Source organism: Chenopodium quinoa, unplaced genomic scaffold (genome assembly GCF_001683475.1).
Source record: "Chenopodium quinoa cultivar QQ74 unplaced genomic scaffold, ASM168347v1, whole genome shotgun sequence".
Lineage (NCBI taxonomy): Eukaryota > Viridiplantae > Streptophyta > Magnoliopsida > Caryophyllales > Amaranthaceae > Chenopodium > Chenopodium quinoa.
Genome location: NW_018745454.1, coordinates 3495072 through 3516251, shown reverse-complemented (window position 1 = coordinate 3516251; position 21180 = coordinate 3495072). Strand labels below are relative to the sequence as shown.

General features: G+C 35.1%; 4 protein-coding genes across 4 annotated transcripts; 3 read left to right on the top strand and 1 right to left on the bottom strand.

The window, feature by feature from the left end:
- Positions 1-3264: 3264 nt before the first annotated feature.
- Positions 3265-6296, top strand: LOC110714112 (abscisic acid receptor PYL8-like). Its single transcript, XM_021892585.1, has 3 exons — positions 3265-3596; positions 4529-4744; positions 5657-6296. The coding sequence occupies exons 1-3, from the start codon at positions 3498-3500 to the stop codon at positions 5849-5851; spliced, it is 510 nt and encodes a 169-aa protein (XP_021748277.1). The 5' UTR covers positions 3265-3497; the 3' UTR covers positions 5852-6296.
- A 1821-nt stretch (positions 6297-8117) lies between these two features.
- LOC110714461 (pentatricopeptide repeat-containing protein At4g01030, mitochondrial-like) lies at positions 8118-11810 on the bottom strand. Its single transcript, XM_021892973.1, is given in 4 exon segments — positions 8118-9105; positions 9108-9364; positions 9366-9562; positions 9564-11810. Coding segments are annotated over 4 exon segments (2763 nt in total). The 5' UTR covers positions 11181-11810; the 3' UTR covers positions 8118-8413.
- A 215-nt stretch (positions 11811-12025) lies between these two features.
- On the top strand, positions 12026-16248 carry LOC110714463 (chitinase domain-containing protein 1-like). Its single transcript, XM_021892975.1, has 8 exons — positions 12026-12445; positions 12545-12618; positions 13240-13320; positions 13606-13690; positions 13976-14073; positions 14256-14343; positions 14964-15312; positions 15751-16248. The coding sequence occupies exons 1-8, from the start codon at positions 12173-12175 to the stop codon at positions 16002-16004; spliced, it is 1302 nt and encodes a 433-aa protein (XP_021748667.1). The 5' UTR covers positions 12026-12172; the 3' UTR covers positions 16005-16248.
- Positions 16249-16875: 627 nt separating this feature from the next.
- Positions 16876-21073, top strand: LOC110714462 (rhodanese-like domain-containing protein 4, chloroplastic). The gene is made up of 8 exons (XM_021892974.1): positions 16876-17973; positions 18672-18774; positions 18896-18976; positions 19385-19462; positions 19545-19619; positions 20019-20099; positions 20225-20587; positions 20664-21073. Exons 1-8 carry the CDS (start codon positions 17345-17347, stop codon positions 20709-20711), a joined length of 1458 nt encoding a protein of 485 aa, XP_021748666.1. The 5' UTR covers positions 16876-17344; the 3' UTR covers positions 20712-21073.
- The last annotated feature ends 107 nt before the right edge of the window (positions 21074-21180 follow it).

The window sequence follows — 21180 nt, the reverse complement described above, 5'->3', positions numbered from 1 at the left end:
TACAGTAAATTATTGTAGACCCAAAATTTGACACTTTCAAATAATATAATCACATTCTGGATGATATAATCACTTTTTTAGATAATATAATTATCTATTTGTGAATCATATTTTGAATTATATAATCTCATATTAAACCATTTAATGAGATAATATAATTATCTTTAGGATGATAAAATTTAAAAATCATGTTTTGAATGATGTAATTTACTATTTGATAGTACTTTTTATAATGATAAATTCACCTTTTGAGTTATACATTTACATAACAATTTCAAAATGATATAATCACTTTGGTAGTAATATAATCACTTATCGTATGATATAATCACATTCGTGTGGTATACAAGATGGTTGGGTTTACAATAAATTATTGTAGACCGGGTCTATTCTAGTCTTTGTATAAATTCTAACCATGACTCTTCAAATCTTTAATCCTCAAAATCTACACATTCTATGTTTTAAAAGGGAAAAAAAAAAACAACCAACAACAATAACAATAATGTCAATAACTACCAATTTTATTAATTTTCTAGGAGCCAAAGTATATAAAACTATTTTCATTGCAAGAAAATATCTCATACATTAGCATGAGTACATTTTAGTATTAGTATATACTTGTAAAAAATTGTTAAGCTACTTCACATATCATCAATTGGTTATGATATAGGGCTTGTTCATATTTACTGAACTGAGTTGAACTTAAATGATTGGACCTGAACTGAATTGAGCTGAAATGAATATTTTATAAGAAAGGGAATTTAGGAGGTGAATTGAACTAAACTGAAATTATGTAAATGTGAACAGACCCATAATCATGTTGGGCTCCCTCAAAAAAAAATGTTGGGCTTATAGTGGGTGAACATAATGACGATGCTCTGTTCGGGCCTATAGTGGCCAAGGCCCTTATCAAGAATCTTGAAACTTGAATAAGGCCAATTGTAGACTTATAGACTTTATAGTTGCTATGGCAGTTGACGGGCTTGTAATTTAATTGTGTGGATCGAATCCTTGCATCAACATTTGCCCGAATTAATTCGTCTATCTTTGTTTCACGTTTTAATTTTTGACACTTTTCATCAACTTTGATCTGACTAATATTATTTGTGATGTATTAACATGAAAAATCAATTCATTTCTTGGAAAATTTATATGAAAAAAATACACGAATGGTAATGAACTGAATTTGTATGTAACTTTGCAAGGAAATCAATCCTAGGGTCATTTTCATGTCAATGGAAATTCACCTACAAACAAACCAGTGTTTTGTTCAAGAATTTTCATTACCACATAATACCATTTCTAATATGGTCACTTGGTAATGCATGATGATAAAAAAATTTAGAATAAAATGAAATATTTATAGAAGAACTAGCAGTATCATGGACACTATCGTACTGACATATAGGTTTTTTTTTTCACAAAATTACTTATAAATGGTTGTCATCGCAACCGTTTATTATAATCAAGAAAATCAACAATAATTTGATTATATAATAGAAAAACAAAATAATAATAATAATAATAATAATAATAATAAATAAATATTTAAGTTTTGATTATATAATAGAGAATCAGAAAAATATTTAGGTAAGTTCATTATTATAAATTTCTCCATATATAGAGACAAAGATTTGCATTACTTTTTCCATAGCCAATATTTTTAGTCAAAGGGGTGGGCTTCTTTAGGGATGGCAACGGGTTGGACTCGGAGCGGATTATGCTAAATCCGACATTCGACTCCGATTCTGACTCCGACTCCGATCCGACCCGACTCCGAGTTTTTTTTTTCATTATTCAATATACTTTGAGATGTTGGCCTATTTGGGCTTTTGCAACCCACACCCAATGCCACCATGACCCACACAAAAATTCACTGTCTATTGGAGTCGGAGTCGGATATTCCGTTAAAGTCGGACATTTGTTGGAGTCGGATTTTTTTTGTAGGATCCGACTCCGACCCTCCTCCGACTCGGAGTCGGATTATTTTAACGAAGTAGAACGCGAATTACTTTTTTCTCGGACTCAAAGCGGATATTTTACCTTGGATCGGGGCGGAGTAGGGTCGCATCCGAACTAGATTGCCATCCATAGGCTTCTTTCTTTCATTTCGTGTGCATTCGTTGGAATGGATAAGCAATGAATAGATAAGCACGACTTTTGCTAGCTTTATGGTCAAGAAGATAGCAACCAAAAATTTTGTCCATAGGTGAAATGTGAAAATTTGTTATTGAGAATTATGAGAGATGATATTTTATCAACTGGATTATTTTTTAACTAAAACACCTATAATTGTGTCTTTTGAGGCTTAGATAATAGATACCAATTTTTATCGCATTTATTTTGGCACATGTTCCATTCCATTTGACACTAGCTTCCACTTGATAGACCGTATTGTTAAAGATAAACTAATTTTAATAAATTCAGATAATTTAATTTTGATAATAGCATGACATTGTGGGTGTATCAATACACTTACACACATTCTCTCATGTGCTCGTCACGTTTTGGTTTACACATACCGCATTTCAATGCAAGTTGCATTTTGTGAGGGCGTGTGCAATGTGCACATCATGTACGTTCAAGGATTGATTTGCACGATGAATAATAATCTAAAATCGCAAGACTATACGTTTGATTGATCTAATGAGGCTTGTTCATGCATGACATCATTCAATTCAACTCCTACATACTCTCATAGTCCCTTAATCCTTATCCTATTTTTCTTTTTGATTTGTTCTTCTAACTTTGTTCCACATTAAAAATAATTATACAAGACCGTATTACTACTCTTTTACCCACTACATATAATGATATAATCTCACCACTTTGATCTCTCACCATGAAATAAAAGTGATTTCTCCTGAAAAAGGCAAACAAAAAAAGACAGAGAAAACACAACATATAGAGTCTAATGCCCCAAAGAAAGTAGACGTAAAGGAGATCCAATCCTTCAACCTTGCCAAGAGTCCACAACCTCAAAGGCCCAAAGTAATAATAACACTATACTCTTTATTCAAATTTTTTTTTTTTTTTTTTTTTTTTTTCTTTTTGCAAATTTAGTGCTGAGTGTTGACCTGTTCCCATAACTATTGAACATTCACTAAAAACTGACAAAAAAGATTATCCAAGTTGCAGCCAATAAGATGCCAAAACCACCAACTTGGAAGTAGCTCACAGTATAAATATGACCCCACAAGTTCAACCCACCCACAATCAACAAAAATTGTTGGTCTGTTACACACTCAATTATCACCACCTTGTCAACCTAGCCTTCTCCTTCCTCACCCTAAACAACCACAAAATAATTAAATGGTCAGAAAATGACTCATGTGAATATAAACAAAACTTCTCTCAACTAGAAGATGATCATGCTTTTGAATTAAACTCCTCTGCTTTTTTTTTTTTTTTCCTTGCAAATATTGTTCCAACTTTTCAAGAAAAAGAAGCAAAATAAATAATATTCTGGGCTATATTTCTTCTAAATCTATCTTATAATGGAATCTGTATACATTTCAAGACACCATACTCACAAAATTGGAGCTAATCAGTGTTCCTCTGCTCTTACTCAACACATCAAGGCTCCTGTTGACCTTGTAAGTTTATATAAATTTTTGTTCTCTCTTTAAATGAATTCATTTGCATTATTTTCATTAATTCCTTTATGGATTTGGTTTATTATGATGTTTAATTTCTGGGTTTTATTATTTGATCTGAAAATGGGTGAATTTAGTTTCCGGGTGTTTTTAGTAATGTTTGTTGTTTTAGGTCTGAAATGTGTGTACAGTAAAACTTTATAATTATTTCTGTATTTATATTTAAACGATTCTATCTTTTTTCGAGTTTCGATTGGTATACGCTATAATGCTGTTTATTCTTGTAAGTTATCTTACTTCCTCCGTTAACTTTTATTTGTAACGGGTATTATTTCTGAGACAAAATATTTCAAAGTTGTAAATAAAAGTTAACGGAGGTAGTATTTGATTGTTGTTTAAGTAATTCTAGGGAGTTTTTATAAGGTTAAGTTTGATTGTTAAGGTCATTCTTGAATAGTTAGTTGTTTGTATTATTATTGTTGTCATAATATTACATTATTACTAAAAAGGGTGAATAAAAATATAAAATGCTTCAAGAAATGTACTAGCAATATGCTTATACTATATGTATCACGACATAGATTTGACAGTTTCAAGCAAAAAAGTCTAACATGAAGTGTAATCGATTGTCCTGTTAATACTAAAAAATCGAGTTCGTTTGGGTTTTGGAGGAATTAACATAAAAATTGTTACAGCTTTGATACCAAATCTGTATTGTATCAGCTCAGTAAGAACTAGCTAGCTAGTCATTAGACTGAGATGTTGAACTTTAATCTTGTTATGATACTAACAAATAAAAAACTGAAAAAGTCCTTCAAAATCTTCAAGTTGATCTAGTTCTCATTCATTGTGTTACTAAATTTGTTTTTCTTTTTTTTGTTATGGTTCTAAATTCATTTTATTAATCAGGAGATGTCTTGTGTGTTTGTTAGGTATGGTCTTTGGTCAGGAGATTTGATCAACCTCAGAAGTATAAGCCATTTATAAGCCGGTGCAAAGCGAGTGGGGAGCTTAAGATCGGAAGTATAAGAGAAGTGGATGTTAGATCAGGCCTCCCTGCCACAACTAGCACTGAAAGATTGGAGCTTCTTGATGATGAAGAGCACATTCTCAGCGTCCGAATTGTTGATGGTGATCACAGGCTCAAGGTATGATTATTTTGGTTCATTTTCATAATTTTATCAAACTAATGTTAGATAAATTATCCAATGACATGCTGGAAAACTCTGCTTTATTATCTTCATGGATTTCTTGCATATCATGTTATTTGCTTAAGTATTCAAGATATATCAAAAAGTCAGTTGTGAACACATTTACCATCTATTTTCTATGAATTGACCTCCAAAGCAAAACGAGTATAAAGTCTATAATAACCGTTGTTCATGAATTCGACGTGTAACTAGAACCATCTATCCATATTTCCTTTAGTCCTGTCAATTTAGTTAAGTGATGAATGAAAGTAGTTGTAGGGGAGCTTGATTGGGCCATTTTGCTTTAATTACATGGTGTATGTGGTTGGATGCTCTTTGAGTTTGAAATGACATTCGAGAAAGATTTTACCTAAGTATTCTTGCAAATTCCTCTACCGACCAATTAAAGCAAGAAGACAATTTCGAGGGATGGCATATATGAAAAGTGAAGAACACAGAAATTGAAAAGGCTTAAAGCCTCATCCCCATCGTGGTCCACTTCCAATTAAAGATTTAAAGACGAGTATGGATATGAATGAGAGTGGTCTTACTGTCTTAGAGGCAAAAGTTATTGGATTCAATGATTCACAAATAAAGAAGCAAAATATATTGGCTCATGAGCAAATGTTAGTTATCTGAGGCGATAGTGATAGTCTTCAACGAGTGTATCAGTGTTTATAGATAACACATACATTATCATAACATTTGGCATAATTCTTTGTTAATGTAAAGACACTTGGACTTATTTTTGTGTATCCCCTGCATCTAGAAGTATTAAAGAGAAAAAGATATCCTCACTAGTAACTAACCTATTAATGTGTTATCATTGGTGGATTAAGTGCTAATCGAACATCTCATTTGTTGTTGCAGAATTACTCCTCAACCATTACAGTTCACCCTGAGATAATCGATGGAAAGATGGGGACATTAGTCATAGAATCATTTGTAGTCGATGTACCAGAAGGGAACACTAAAGAAGAAACATGCTACTTTGTTGAGGCCTTAATCAACTGTAACCTCAAATCATTAGCTGATGTCTCAGAGAGGATGGCAAATGCATGTTAGCAGGCACAAAGAACTCGACTTATAGTATGAATCTCTCGTGTTTGGTTACTTGAAATCTTCTTTGTTTCGTTGATCCTTGCTTGATCCCTTGAAGCTTCGAGGAGATTGTCATGGACAATTGTTTGCATCCTTTTTTCGTCGTGGTTTGGATGCAGGAGTTGTTGCCTCCCAGGCTTCATGATTACTTGATTTTTATGTGAGCTTGTTTTTAAAGCAATCCTTGATGAACCTTTGCTGTATATGTAAGTTTATTCCAAGTGCTGCAGTTGTACATAATTGATGTATGAAACTACACTCTTGCAAGAGTGATATATCATGTATGTAGTGGCAAGTGTGAATGTAACTTTTCTACTTGAAGGTAATTAAGTTTGCATCTGTAAATTACTTCCATCAGTTAAAGCTTCTGAGCACGAGAAAGTTGCAATAAAGTATAATATTAAATATCTATGCATAACAGCATAAGGTAGGAATCTGGCTTCATCACAAACTTTCTATAGCTAGTAAGTTTAGGAAAAATAAGTTTAGAATAATGAAAGTCGGCATATGAAAGCACCTTATTTAGTTGGAACTGAAGTCCATTTCTCGTAAGGATTTTAATTGTAGGACATGAGACAACTGCTCTTCTTTCGGTGGACTATTCAATTATTTAATGGGTACTTGCGATTTTTCTTTAGGATAAAAGATAAAATGTGGTAAACCGGTCATTTTCCACTTTCTGTATTGAACTGTTTGCAAAAAAAAAAAAAATTCAGTTTATTTCATTTTTGATAAGATAAAGAATTTCATTCTAAAAAATTATCCTCTAATAATACTCCATATTAATTTCCATGGACTATCTTTGTTTTCATGAATGAATACTCTAGCAATTTTGTAGTGCCACTGTGCTAGAAGCAATTGAACGAGTGGTACCAAAAAGAAAAGATAAAAGGAACAAAAACGTGCCACGTGGAAGTTATTGAATGGTATATCCAAAATGAGCATACCTGGAATAAAAAGTGACACTAATTTTACGCCATGAAAAGCAAACCCCAATTGAGATAATTAAACAATGGCCAACCAAGAATCTCATGAAAGCATATCTTCAACATGGTACAAGTGCCAATATGCTATTGTAGTACAAAACTCTAAGGTAGTACAGTCACTTTTTTTTACAGCTACATTATTGTTACACTCTATATGTTTTAGGGATTAATTAATTAGTTGTACATAGATAAGGCATAAATTCGCAATCTTAAAATGTAGAGTACATAAATTAGATACTCTGTACTAGATAGTCTCTATTACTGGAATTTAGTTTCAGAGTTTAAGACCCTACTTAAACTAAATACTGTTGATCGTAGTTTCTTATTTTTCCGTCTAAATACAACTATACTAATATAGACAAGTTCGCCAACTCTCTAGGATTATGTTTACATTTACACAATATAGTAGAAGTGGATATATTTGGGTAAACAATGAGCCAAATTAGATTAAGTCATACTATCTTGATGAGCTTTTTCTGTAAGAAGCACTTGAAGTCTTCAACAATGGTAGGTCACACGATCACTTTTTCAAGAGTGAGCCAATCATCCAACATATGCCAGTTGCCAGGCAAAAAAGATAAGGGGTGAAGTATGAAGACATTGTAATTGGTCCCATTTATCATGTTTACTTAACATGTGGAAATTTGGTTGGAATTATCTCACATTTTTCTTTGTTTTATTTACTATATTCACACACGTTGCATATACATTGTCTTTTCTTGTGTTTGTATCATTGTATTTGTATGCTAGATTTCAATTCAAATCATCAAATATTGTGTGACAGTAAGAATCTCGAGTCATTGAGTGCCAATTCCAGTCCTTATTTTCATTAGTCTTGAGCATAATCTCATGATTGCAATTAAGTTTTGAAGGTCCTTTGTAAAATTTAAAAATCTCGTTGAGGTGTTTGGTTGAAAGAGGTCTGAGTAGCTTAAATCTCCAAAGTGTTTTTGTTTAGTGAATTGGAAGAGATGCTTGAGTCTAAAACTTTGTTGTTAAATGAATTCAAGCAAGGTTTATCAAATCGAAAAAGGTGATAATCACAATAAGATTGGAAGGGAGGAAATCAAAGGAAAAGAAAGGGGTAGTAAACGAATTAATACAGCAGAAGTGCAGCAAAAAGAAAATTGTGACAACTGATTTGATCCAAAAAATGGTTGATAAACCACTTGTACCATGCATTAGATACCTCCTGAAATGAGAAAGTAAGCAAAAGAAAAAGAGGGAGAAAAGCTTGCATCAACTAAACACAATAATTTCATCAGACTTAGATTTAGGAAACACACTTGTAGGTAAAAGTACACATGTGCTTAACTGCTTAAGAATATTTGGTACATAATTAATACAGCTATACACCCATCTGTAAATGTAGCAGAAGAATCTAAATGCATTATATATGCTCAAATTTGCTAACTAAACCATGTATTAAAGTCTGAACTGAGCAAATGACTCGTAGCTTTGAAGCAAAAATCAAATGTGTATTCACTATGTCTATAATCCAGTCATATACATCCTAATTAAGAACAAGTTAGAGCCCTTGCTACCAATGGTCATTGCAAGAACATCTTCCTTCCCGGAAATGATGAAATCGAACACCATCTTTAAGGATAATCTCACGTTTTCTTAACACAGAGAAAAATTTTGCTGCAGTGTGACAGTCAGAACACATTCTAGTGCTCTTAATTACCCTGATTGGTGAATCATCCTTCATCTTCAACAACCCATAGGTTATGGCTAATTTTTCAGTATGAGATAACAGTACTTTTTCTTTTTCAGCATCATCAATATCTTGGTACACTGATTTGATATCCGGGATATAACCTGCTTTCTTCATCTCAGAGATCAGATGATACAGCTCAAAGTATATATTTCCTGTATCTGGATGAAGTTTTTCATCATTGAAAATATGAACTTTACGGTAAATTTCTATCCAACTCCACCCAAATTGAATTCTCAGTTCCCGAGCAGTCATCTCTTCTCTCACACGATCCACATCTTCCCATCTGCTTGACATTGAATATAAGTTCATCAGTATAACATAATTAGCAGAATTTTTTGGTTCTAGTTCAAAGAGGTTTTTGGCAGCAATTTTCCCAAGTTTCAAGTTGTTATGGACTCGGCAGGATTGAAGTAGTGAACCCCAAACAGAAGCATCTGGTTCAACAGGCATTGTTTTAATGAAATCCCACGCCTCATCAAGATATCCAGCTCTTCCTAGAAGATCAACCATGCCAAGTAATGCTCAATTGTAGGCACTATGCAGTATTCAGCTTTCATACTATCAAAATATTTCCAGCCCTCATCAAGTAAACCTGAATTCTTGCAGCATGATAGGAGAGCAGTAAAAGTTATGGCGTCAGGATGAATTCCCAGATCACGCATTTCCTTGAAAAGCATAATACCCTCTTCTCCATGGTTGTAAGCTGCATACCCCATAATCATGCAATTCCAAGTAGCAATTGTCTTGTTTTTCATCCACCGGAAAATCTGAGGCACTCTGCAGACTTCCTGATTTAATGTACATCTGCATCAGAGCTGTGGCCACTAACACATCTTCATCAAACCCGTTTCTTAAGCACCAACTATGGATCTCTTTTCCTTTTTGTAGCCAAGACATACCTGCAGAAGCTTGAAGTAAGCTAGTTATGGTGGCAGCATTAGGGTTTATACCTTCTTCCACCATTTTTTTTGAAAAAACTTAATGAATCTTTATATTTTCCGTTTTGTGAACAACCTGATATAAGAGCAGTCCATGAAACAACATTAGGTTCCATTCCCAAAATCTTCATTTTCGCTACCACAGCTAATGCATCCTCTATACGGCCATTCACCAAATATCCAGAAAGTAGAGAGTTCAATGTCATCATATCTGGATTTATATCTTCCTCTTCCATCTGGTTCAGCAACCTCACAGCATCATCAAATAGACCGTTTGAGGAATAACCAGAAATTAAAGAATTCCAGGCAACAATATTCCTAGTCTTCATGAGGTCAAACAATGCTCGAGCTTTAACCAATTCACCATTCTTGACGTACATGTCCAATAATGTTGTCTGCACATACAAATCACAATGCAATCCATTTTTAAGAACATAGCAATGCATTTCCTTCCCTAATTTGATCCAATTCAACTCGTTAATTGCTTGAATTGCAGGGGTGATGGAGCTCGAATTTGGCTGTAATTTTGCCAACATGTTGCGTAGAATGTTCAAAACTTGATGGTATAACCCATGCTGTAAATGACTAGACAAGAGGGAATTCCATGTTACTATGTCTGGTTCCACATTGTGAAACTCCATCCTATGAAATAGCTCCATTGCATCATCAAAAAAACCAACCGAAGCATAAGCAGATATCATTGTGTTCCATGATGATAAACTGCAGTTATCCATAGAATCGAAAACTTTCCTAGCTAGTTCTACCATGTTGTTTTTTGCATACATGTTTATCAAAGAATTGCATATTGCTAAATCCTTTTCCATATCATTTCTAAACATATACCCATGAATTTGCCTCCCCTCATCAATAGCTCTTCCTTTGGCACAAGCTTGTATAGCTTTACTAATAGTAAAAGTATCAGCTTTCACAGACATAAACTGCATTTCCTGAAAGTATTGCAGAGCCTTCGTATAATTCTCATTCTGAATAGCCGCGACAATGGCTTCATTCCACAGCGCGACTCCTCGTTCAGGCATTTCATCGAACACTTTATCTGCATAGCCTGTGCCCCAACACCTCCCATAAAAATACATCAATGCAGACTTCAAATAAACATCTGTATCAAAACCCCTCTTAATCAATGAAGCATGAATTTCAACACCTAACCATTTACTCATCAAAATTGCACATATTTTCAACACAACAGTAAGAATTTTACTATCAAATTCCACTCCTTTCCTATACAATTCACAAAACCCCTCAAGAATCTCAATTGGGTTTCCTCCAAAACTCTTAAATTCCTCCAAAAACGACTTCCAAACCACAAAATTCCTCCGAAAACCCAGAAAGAAAACCATCAAAGCAGACTCAAAATCTTGAAATTTCAAGTAAGAAGTAATCAATACCTGGGAAATTTCATCTGAATACCCCATTTGGGGCAATTTAATCACCTGGGCATTCAATTGGTTGACTAAATGAATCGAATTAATCTTCCCAGGATCATCAAAGTAATCAGAAACAAGGGGGAGATGCGAATTAGAAGAATTGATTCTGGGAAATTTCCAGAAGGAAGAAGGGGTTTGAAGAACAGGGGAAGTGAAGCAATTGAAGGTATTAGAAGTAGAAGTAATGGCAGAAAGTTTTTCCATTGGAGAAATTGAAGATGGTGAATGAAGAAATGAGAGTTAAGCGGGAATTTTAGGCGGGTTTTCCATGTTTGGACCACCATTGTTATGGTGTTATTAACTGTTAAGTGTGTGGATAAGGTTTTATCTGTGTGTAGTTTAGGATGGAACTTATTGGTTGACCCGATACGGTTAGGAGAGTAAACAAGGTTATTAATATTACGGACTTACGGAGTACTCCGTATCTTGTTAAGCACTTGATTGAGTCATAGTTTTTTTTTTTTTTAATTTTTTTTTTTTTACTCGGGGATTTGAAACCCGTAGCCATAACAATACGATAAATGATGAGTAAATTTTTTTTACATGATCGCCAACGATTTTCTTGCCTGTACAATTTCTTGGCATGGTTTCTCCACTTCATAATTCATACTCCTTTCCTTGCCTCTTAGTGGTTAGTGGTGCTCGGTGGTGGTTATTACGCAAATTAGTGGTCGTAGTGGTGGTTTATTTGGTGGAGTGAGAGAATTAGGGTCTGTTCACTTCAGTTTAAATTCAGTTCACATCCAATTAATTCAGTTTAGTGTAGCTCTTAATTTCATTCTCGTTTAGTTCCAATCAATCTAGTTCAATAAATGTGAACAAACTCTTTAATTATACGAGTTGGGAAAAGTTTGAAGTGATTATAGGATTGAAGCGTTTGAGTGATTATGTGAATGAACTCTTTAATTATTCATTTCAGTGATTATGGGATTGAAGCGTTTGAGAGTCTTAAGTACGGAGTAGGTCAATAAGTATGTTAATGATAAAATACGGACATGTTTTTAATACCTTAAGCATATGCAGTTATGCACAAGTCAAAAAAAAAAAAAGAATTGTCGTTGAGAAATTAGAAGAGTACTACTCGTACAGTCGTACTGAAACGACGTCGTTTTCACTGTATTGGCTTAAGTGTATTCGCGGGTCTTAAACCCCTGCAACTGATCTCATCATCTTCTCCGCAAGATCATCAATTTCCGATGACAAAGAAGCAACCAAAATCCGACGCAACTCGCCGTCGCAACCGAGTCGATCCGTCAACTCCGCAGCCTAAACCTCCAAATTCCGACCCCAAAAACTTCCATGGCAGCAACAACCACCGTTTCCTCACCATCATCGCCGTCGTCTTCGTCGTATCTTCCGCCATATCCGCATTCTTGTACTGCCGTATCAACCACCCTTCTCTTCCTCCTTCATTCGCGCATCAACGAGGTCTCGTCAAAGAAGATGTCACTTTCCAGGAGATTCTCACTGTAAAATCTCTATTTAATTTAGTTTTGGTGATGAATTCTTTGATTTGTTTTTCGTTTGAGTTTTTGATTGATTGTTTGGGTTAATTTTAAGCAATGCAGGAGAATTCTAGGGTTTCTGAAAATGTTACTCAACGGCATTTCACCAATCCTGTATTAGCTTACATTACTCCTTGGTAATTTACTTTTCTCACTCCAATTTTTTTGTTCATGTAATTTTTTTGTTCTTCATTCGTTTAATTTCTATGAAATGAATTGAATTTTGAATTTTGAACTTTGATCATGAATTGTGAATATGTAACCCTAAACCCTAATATAAAGACACTATAATTCTAGAAAGACCTTGGGACTATTTGCATTATTGGGTTAGTTATGGCTCTGTAATTCTGTATGTGTTTGTGCTTGGGCATTTTTTGTAATTTGGACGAGCTAATTCCGAAAGCTAGCTCAATGAGCCGAAGAGACGTGAACTTAAGTACTTGTTTTTTGGATTAGCTTTGGTGTGATTAGTGCTGACCTCTGGGAGAGCGCTATATTTTGCGAAGAATGGGGTTTGGAACTTGTCTAAGCAACAAATCTCGCACCTATCTAACAAATGTAGGACTAAAGTTTATACTTTGCAATTGGACGATAAAAGCTCTTAGTATCCTAATAAACCTTATATTGGTAATTGAATTAGCCTTGATTTCTTATTGCTTTGTTTCCTTTCTAGGTTTCAATCAAGCATTTCTCGGTTTCTTTGTTTTTGCTAAACCAGGGTCCAATACTGATAGTTCCAACCTAATCAAATGTTGCAGGAACTCGGCTGGTTATGATTTAGCAAAAAGGTTCTGCCCCAAGTTTACACATCTATCTCCTGTATGGTATGATCTTAAGAGGTATGCTGCAGTGAACACCATTTCACAATTTTCAGGCTAGGTCTTATTCTCAGTAGATGACAATTGCTGTGTTCTTATATTATTTCCTCTTTTTGGTACTTTTATTCCCTTGGGTGCAACACAAATCAATTTATTTGCTTTTATTTTCATTCCTTACCCCTTTTGTGTGTGTGAGCGATGAAGAGAAAAGGGAAGAGAGGATTTTTTATAGTGTTCTTGTTGACAATGTTTCTATTTTTTATTAAATACTTAATATATTTCTAATTTTATTTTACATGTGGTCAGTCAAGGGACAAAATTAGTTCTCGAGGGAAGACACAATGCTGATACAGGATGGATGTCTGAGCTGAGACTGAGAGGAAATGCTCAGGTAACAGGCCAGCTTATTGTACTTAGATGAAAATTTTATATTGCAGAGTCATGAACTCAAATTTCTTTCTGCATGTCACTTCATCTTTGCCGCCCAGCATACTTTTTAGTATCAGGATTTATAATTAAGTGCATATAGGCATATAGCGACTATAATGAATTTGCAAAATACATGTATACTATTTGCCTTTGTCTTTGTGAGTAGATTCTCTCCCCTATTTATTCTTTGTGGAATGTCTAAGTTAATAGGATGATCTGTTTTTCTTGAATAAACTTTGATGTGTAGATTTTACCAAGAGTAGTCCTTGAAGCAGTGCCAAAGGACTTGCTCAGAAACAAGAAACAAAGGGACAAAGCTATTGACCTGCTTATAACAGAGTGCAAGTAAGCATATTATTCTGAAATTTGTTCTTTCTAAGATATAATTTTCAGTTTAGGTTTTTGGTTTGGAAGAAAGTCAAAATGAGTACAGGAATTTGGATGCTGATGGTTGTGTTAATGTTGTGCACTGTAATAGTTTTTTGGTGGTCATATCTCACCATTTGTTTATATACTTTTTTGCACAGGGATATAGGCTATGATGGGATTGTCCTAGAATCTTGGTCAAGATGGGCTGCTCATGGTGTTCTCCATGATGCTTCTTTGCGAAAATTGGTATTATAGGACTTTTCTCTATACCATCTAATTAGAGATCAACTGTTTAATATATTTCAATTGTGCTGTGAGTGACTTTCTTTTTTTTTATTCCTTGGGAGAACTGCTCATGTTTAATTATGCCGGAGCAATGCCTACAACTTTTAAAGAGTATTTTATATTTAGATCTTTCACCTTTGTTCCTTGGACACATTAGTGCTCTTAAATGGAAAATTACTCACTAGGTTCTTGGGATTGATGGGGATGCTGCACCATTGTTGTTGCATGAATTTGTAGGTTTACAGAACTCAGGGACTGTATTTTGTTGAATATGACCGAGTTATTGACTGTTACTATTTTTTTGAATTCTTCCACATTGAAAGCAAGGTGGTATGGGCGGGCATTTTAGATTCTTATTGTACAAGACATCCCAGTGCTTTGCTTCCTCATCTACACTGTTCTTAAATCTTACCCATTCAATCTTTTGATTTATTTCTTAGGGGTTTAAGACAATCTAACTCTATCACACAAAAAGCACATGTTAGGTTTTCCAGCAAATTTGTTACAGTGTATGAATAAAAACGAGGTCACTAAATGCAATAGATTATGTGATGTTCTTAGTTTTGCTTCGGGATTTGCAGGCACTACAATTCGTAAAGCAACTTGGAGATTCCCTGCATAATGTCAGGTCACAAAGGAATGGTCAGCCACTGCAGCTAGTGTATGTCATTGGTCCTCCATATTCTGAGTCTGATAAGCTTCAAGCTCATGATTTTGGACCAGAGGATTTGCGGACCCTCAGTGACTCTGTAGATGGTTTCTCACTAATGACATATGACTACTCAAGTCCTTATAGTCCTGGTCCTAATGCACCACTGACTTGGGTGCATTCCACGATAAAACTCCTCGTTGGTGAAGGTGGAAAGAGCCTTGCAAACAAGATATTTGTTGGAATCAATTTCTACGGGAACGATTATGTAATAGCTGAAGGTATGCTGTTTTTTTTATCTTCTCTTCTTTTGAATGCATTCATTGAGCAAATTTTAAGTTAGTGTTACATTTTACTGAGGAATATACTAGGAATGATGAATGTACTGACTAGGACGGTCTTAGAAAGGGGTCCTTTACTTGCCTTTTCAGCTATACAAATAGTGGAAGCATCATATTCTTGATGCAGTCCTTATTATGTATACCTCTTGATTAGCTAATTTGAATTTGCTTGAAAAGGCTTAGCTTTACCTATTAGTTTCTTTCCTCCAAGTGTGAATACTGGTTTTGAAGGAGTGTTTAGTACAAGTTGTAGAACAAGCAATTTTGTGGAAGAAGTGCCCTAATTTAGCTTGGCATTTTTTTGAGTACTGAGTGCATTATGGTTTGTTAGTTTCTTTTAGAGCTTAAGACCCTTTTGACGGCTGTCTCAATTTCTAGGTGGTGGTGCTCGAGCAATTACTGGCAAGGACTATCTCTCTTTAGTGGACCAACACAAACCCACCATGAGGTGGCAAAAGGACTTTGCGGAGCATTTCTTCGTGTATTCTGATGATCAACACCACGAACATGCAGTCTTCTATCCTACGTTGATGTCAATAGCAGAGCGACTAAAGGAAGCACGTTCATGGGGGGCTGGCATCTCAATCTGGGAAATGGGCCAAGGACTAGATTATTTCTTTGATCTTCTTTAGGCACACTTCTAACCCAACCCAGTGTTTTACCTGAATTTACTGTCTTATCTATCTAGGTTAGACTGGTGTATTAGCCTAGTAATAGCTTTGTTTGTAAAGCTGTTCTAGGATGTAACAGGCTTGACCCAAGCTCACTGAAAAGTTTACAGAGTTGGATATAAAGAGTAGAAAAAGGTTGGTACAATTGTACGAAGTATATCTATGTTAATTATGGCATGATTTGCTAAGTTCTATTCTTTGTACACTTGACATTTGTGAACTTGGTGTTATGATGAGCTTGCATTCAAATCACTTTTGATTATCAGTTATAATTTATAAATACGAACAATCTTCAAAAAAAAAAAAAAAAAAAAAAAAAAAAGGCTTCACTCAAAATCTCAAATGGAACAAGCTTAACAGAAATTTCTTTTACACCTCATGTATAAGGTGCACAATCTCACCTAAAAAACTCACATGCTCATATATATAGAACATTGTATCAGTAGTTAAATAAGAGTGGGTGCTCCTAGCGCTAGATGTACCTTGGTGCATATATGCTCTAGGTTAGTTTATCTTAGAGATTTGGCTAAATGCAATGCTTTAAACGCTAAAGTTTACCACTGTTATTTTGGAAAAATAAATCATTAACAAAATTTTCTTCTCTAATATAGGTATTTTTTTTTCTTTCTTTTTGCTTATTTCTAGTAATTTTTTCCTGATTAAAATAGTATAAAATGCTTGTTTGTAATACAATACTCCGTATACATTTGCATAATGTTAGGGTCGTCTTCATCAAATTAGACCAGATTAGATTATTATCGATATAAAAGTGAAAGTAAATAAAACACGGAGTACTAGTCGTAGTACAAAAAATGTAGACAACTAAGCGTAGTACAAAACAGATGGTTGTTTCAGGACGTTTCTGCCTGTACTCCCTTGTAAGTTGTAACTCTGGTACTGTTATTAAGCTTAAGCTCTAGTATTTTCCCAGAAATTCTAAATTATTGTTCATAAACCATCTAAAATGTTATCCACAGAATCATATTTTACATGATATCATGACATCGTGCATTCTAGACAATCAGCAACATCTCATCCTTTCATGCCACGTGTCATTCATCTGGTGGACAACCAATGATCTTGCTTCCATGTCATCACCTTCCACCCCAGCCAAAAACACTTTGCATTCTGTGAAGCCAATTCTTTTGGCTTAGCTTACAACTTGTAACTAAGATAGCTTCATAACTTTTACAAGTATCTTTCATGGTCAATTAAATATTCTTCAATTTTTTATTAAAAAAAAAAGACAAAAACTTGAATATAATTGAGAACCTCAGAAATTTTCTGGGAAAAATTATGCAATGGAGGCTCTCAATGTAGTAGGATTGAAGCCAATATGTGTTGTTCACGATCAAAGAGGAAAACCCAGAAAATTTTCACAAATTCCAACACTTCCCTCTATTAAATTCCCACAAATTACAATCAACCCACCAAAATTTACAGAAGATTTTGCAAGAAAATTTCATAGAAGTTTAGTTCTTTTGGCTTCTTCTGCATTGAATGCTAAATTTGCTGGTGCTCTGACATATGAAGAAGCATTAGAACAATCAGTAAATGCAGATCCTGGGGCTGAATTTGATGCAGGAAGTGTTGTTGAAACAATTGTTCAAAACCCACTAATTATAGCTGGTGGAGTTGCTGTAATTGCTGTTCCCTTGCTTTTATCCCAAGTTTTTGGGGGTAAACCCAAGCCATTTGGTGTTCAGTCTGCAAAAATTGCATATGCTAAGTTGGCTGATGAGCCTAATGCTCAGCTTCTTGATATTAGACCCTTAAAGGAGTTGAGGGAAGTTGGTAGTCCTGATATTCGAGGATTGAAGAAGAAGGCGGTATCGATTGTGTATAAAGGTGAAGATAAGCCAGGGTTCTTGCAGAAGTTATCTTTGAAGTTTAAGGATCCTGAGAATACTACTTTGTATATCCTAGACAAGTGAGAACCCTTAGCTCAATTTTTTTTTAGTGTTCTTTCTATATTTTTGACTTGGTTTGAATTTCCTTATATCCTTACAAAGCTAATCTAATCATTTCTGACTTTCTGTTAACAATTGATTGAAGTGTTTTTTCGATTTCATTATGCGTTTTGAGTGATAGAGAAGATAGAATTTATTGTTTGAAGATCAGTTTGAGTGTGTATGATACATTGTTTGATGAGTTTGATTATAGATTTTAGGGCCATTAATACATTGTTAACTTGTCCATGTCAACATCAACATTATCTCTATACCTTGGATTGACAGCGTCCTCTAGATAGGGAAACGGGTGATAGGATGTCAGCAACCTAACCGTTATGATAATAAAGATTTTGTACTGATTGATGTTTTATGGTGTACAACATTAGCATTATCATAATACTTCTAAAGATACCGTGGTATCATGGCTTAGGCGGGGTGGGGTGGGGTGAGGTGGGAGGAAGACATACTGTGTACTTTGTACATAGCATTACCCTCACAATAATGGAGAGAGTGTGTTTTGTTAATGCTGTCTAACCTGCAACAGCTGTACTACATTGTTACCATTTTCTACCGAAATCTCTGAAATGTCCAAATTTGGTTATTATGTGACAATGATCTCATGAACAGAAGTCTGTTTGCTAATAATATCAATGTTTTTTTTATGTGATTCTGTTAGATTTGATGGAAACTCTGAGTTAGTAGCAGAGTTGGTGACTGCAAATGGGTTCAAATCCGCTTATGCTATCAAAGATGGAGCAGAGGGACCTCGTGGATGGATGGTCTGTCCTGCTCTTCTTCCAATCTTCAAAAGTTATATAGTATTTCTTTTTTCTTTTGAGTTTAAACGTCGATACTTCAATACTCACTTATGGATTAATGAGATGAATTTCTGCATTGCAGAATAGCAGTCTCCCTTGGCTTCAACCAAAGAAAACATTCAGCCTTGATTTTAGTGGTTTGACGGAAGCATTTGGGTTTGATGTATGTTTCTTGGCTCTTCTATGAATATATAAAATATCTTGTTGCTGCTTAAAGACTCAAAGGAAACTGTACTTCGAGCTAGATATGGCTATTTGAATTTCTATTTTTCGGGAAAATGATTTGTTTTAAAGGTCCAAACATTGGGGCCAAACTTCTTTAGTTGATGCATGCATACTTCCTTGGTCCCTGAATTCTCCACATTTGCTTTTCACTGTATTCACTCTTCAACACTAATCTATACACATGATGTGAAATAATATATATTAAACAATATGCCATCAAATTTGATGGAAGAACTTTGACAAGAAAGTCGAACTGTGAAGAAAATTATAGGACACAGGGAGCCTTTTTTTTTTTTTTTTTTTTTTTTTGTATTTTTACAAATTCTAAGGAGTTTCTACAATGCAGGAGAGCGCTGATACGTTACCAGTACTAGGGATTGGCGCAGCAGCAGCTGCTGGATTGGGTTTGTTGGCTTTTACAGAGGTTAAATCTTTATATTCACTTCAAGAATAGAGACTTGCAATCTTATTTCAAGTGATTCATCATGTTTGGTTTTCCTTTTCAGATGGAAACTGTTCTCCAACTGCTAGGCTCTGCAGCAATTGTGCAGCTGCTTAGCAAGAAGCTTTTATTTGCAGAGGTTAGTTGTCTATATTGGACATTTTAGGCATATAACACTATTGTGAACATTATTAAGTGTTCGTTCTTTTACCTTTTACCGAATACTGTGACTTGAACTCAGCTTTGTTGTAGCTGATATTACTAAAACTTATTTTCTTAAGGTGAAAAGAACATAGGCTATGTTATTTAAGCTTGAAGCGTTTAACATAGGAAACAAGTGACAGTTCATGTCTGAAAAAATTGATCATTGATTTATTGGATACCCATTTGGCCCCAATCAATGCCGTCTATCGTGTATGTGTTTTTTTTATGAAAATCTGAATAATTGCATTGGTAGTATTAGGACCCTCTACGTAACTACAGTATGAGTATCTAACAAATTTTATTTTACTTATGTTATTCTGGTTTCTCCTGACAGGATAGAAAACAAACATTGAAACAAGTAGATGAATTCCTGACCACCAAGGTTGCTCCCAATGAGCTCGTTTCAGATGTAAAGGTAAGTCATCAATATTCAATAACACATTTATTCCAACATGAATGGGGCTTTGGCAGTTTTATGCTTTTTTAAGTGATACTTCAAGTTCTCTGATGTATCGTCTCAAATTTCAATATTGATTGCAGCAAATAGGAACCGCCCTTCTACCAATAAACGTGAATAGCAAGTCTCTTCCAGCACCTGCAGAGGCAGCCCCTGAAGCTGCTGTTGCTGAAAACAGCTTCCAGAAAGCTGAGTCTGTCCCTGAGCCACAAGCAGAAGCACCTGCACAACCTGCCGTTGAACCAGTAGCTGAAGCAACTGCACAGCCTGCCGTGGAACCAGTAGCAGAAGCAACTGCACAGCCTGCCGTGGAACCAGTAGCAGAAGCAACTGCACAGCCTGCTGTTGAACCAGTAGCAGAAGCACCTGCCCCAGAAATCAACTCCACACCCCAGAACGAAGTTAATACAGTATCACATCCAAGGCCGCTTTCACCATACGCTGCAGTAATTATCTTACCTTTTCTTTCTTCTTTGAGAAATTGCTGAACTAGTTTTGATTTTTATCCTTTTCTTGTTGCAGTATCCAGATTTCAAGCCTCCAACTTCCCCTTGTCCGTCACAACCTTGAGAGTTGGAGCTTTTTCGATATAGTTTTTGCTATTCTGTGCCATCTACATGAAACTACATGAGAAAATTGAGCTTACTATGGGGGATGCAACCAAGAGAAGCTTGGCTATCTCCCTTTCTAGATCGGAATATGTGTACTAGTCACTTGCTAGCTGCTACCTTGAGGTGTATATTGCAAATTGAGTCTTTTTTGTTTTCTCTTCTCAGCATTCGTAGCTCAATAAACTATACAGTATACATCTAGGCTTTTGAGTTTTGAAGCCATCAGTCGTGCCAACAGTTACAGGTTGTATAAACTCGATTACAAGTAATGGCTTAAACAATCGTCATTGAATATATAGAATCAGGTTTGCATGCATTGAACCTTAGCCTCAACAGAGGTAGCCGGACTATTGCCTACAAAGAGTGTGATATCCAGCAATTCCTCACATTCCTTGGTCTGTAAGTCCAGCTAGTAGATTTCGAAACAA

What these genes read in the sequence shown, in the direction of transcription:
- LOC110714462 (XM_021892974.1), top strand. Translation starts at nt 17,345, where the DNA reads ATGGAGGCTCTCAATGTAGTAGGATTGAAGCCAATATGTGTTGTTCAC. An exon ending in GTTTGTTGGCTTTTACAGAG is followed by an intron (nt 19,463 to 19,544) that starts GTTAAATCTTTA and finishes TTTCCTTTTCAG; the next exon opens with ATGGAAACTGTTCTCCAACT. An exon ending in CGCTTTCACCATACGCTGCA is followed by an intron (nt 20,588 to 20,663) that starts GTAATTATCTTA and finishes TTCTTGTTGCAG; the next exon opens with TATCCAGATTTCAAGCCTCC.
- LOC110714112 (XM_021892585.1), top strand. Translation starts at nt 3,498, where the DNA reads ATGGAATCTGTATACATTTCAAGACACCATACTCACAAAATTGGAGCT. An exon ending in TCAAGGCTCCTGTTGACCTT is followed by an intron (nt 3,597 to 4,528) that starts GTAAGTTTATAT and finishes TGTGTTTGTTAG; the next exon opens with GTATGGTCTTTGGTCAGGAG. An exon ending in ATGGTGATCACAGGCTCAAG is followed by an intron (nt 4,745 to 5,656) that starts GTATGATTATTT and finishes TTGTTGTTGCAG; the next exon opens with AATTACTCCTCAACCATTAC.
- LOC110714463 (XM_021892975.1), top strand. Translation starts at nt 12,173, where the DNA reads ATGACAAAGAAGCAACCAAAATCCGACGCAACTCGCCGTCGCAACCGA. An exon ending in CTTTCCAGGAGATTCTCACT is followed by an intron (nt 12,446 to 12,544) that starts GTAAAATCTCTA and finishes TAAGCAATGCAG; the next exon opens with GAGAATTCTAGGGTTTCTGA. An exon ending in CTGCTTATAACAGAGTGCAA is followed by an intron (nt 14,074 to 14,255) that starts GTAAGCATATTA and finishes TTTTTTGCACAG; the next exon opens with GGATATAGGCTATGATGGGA.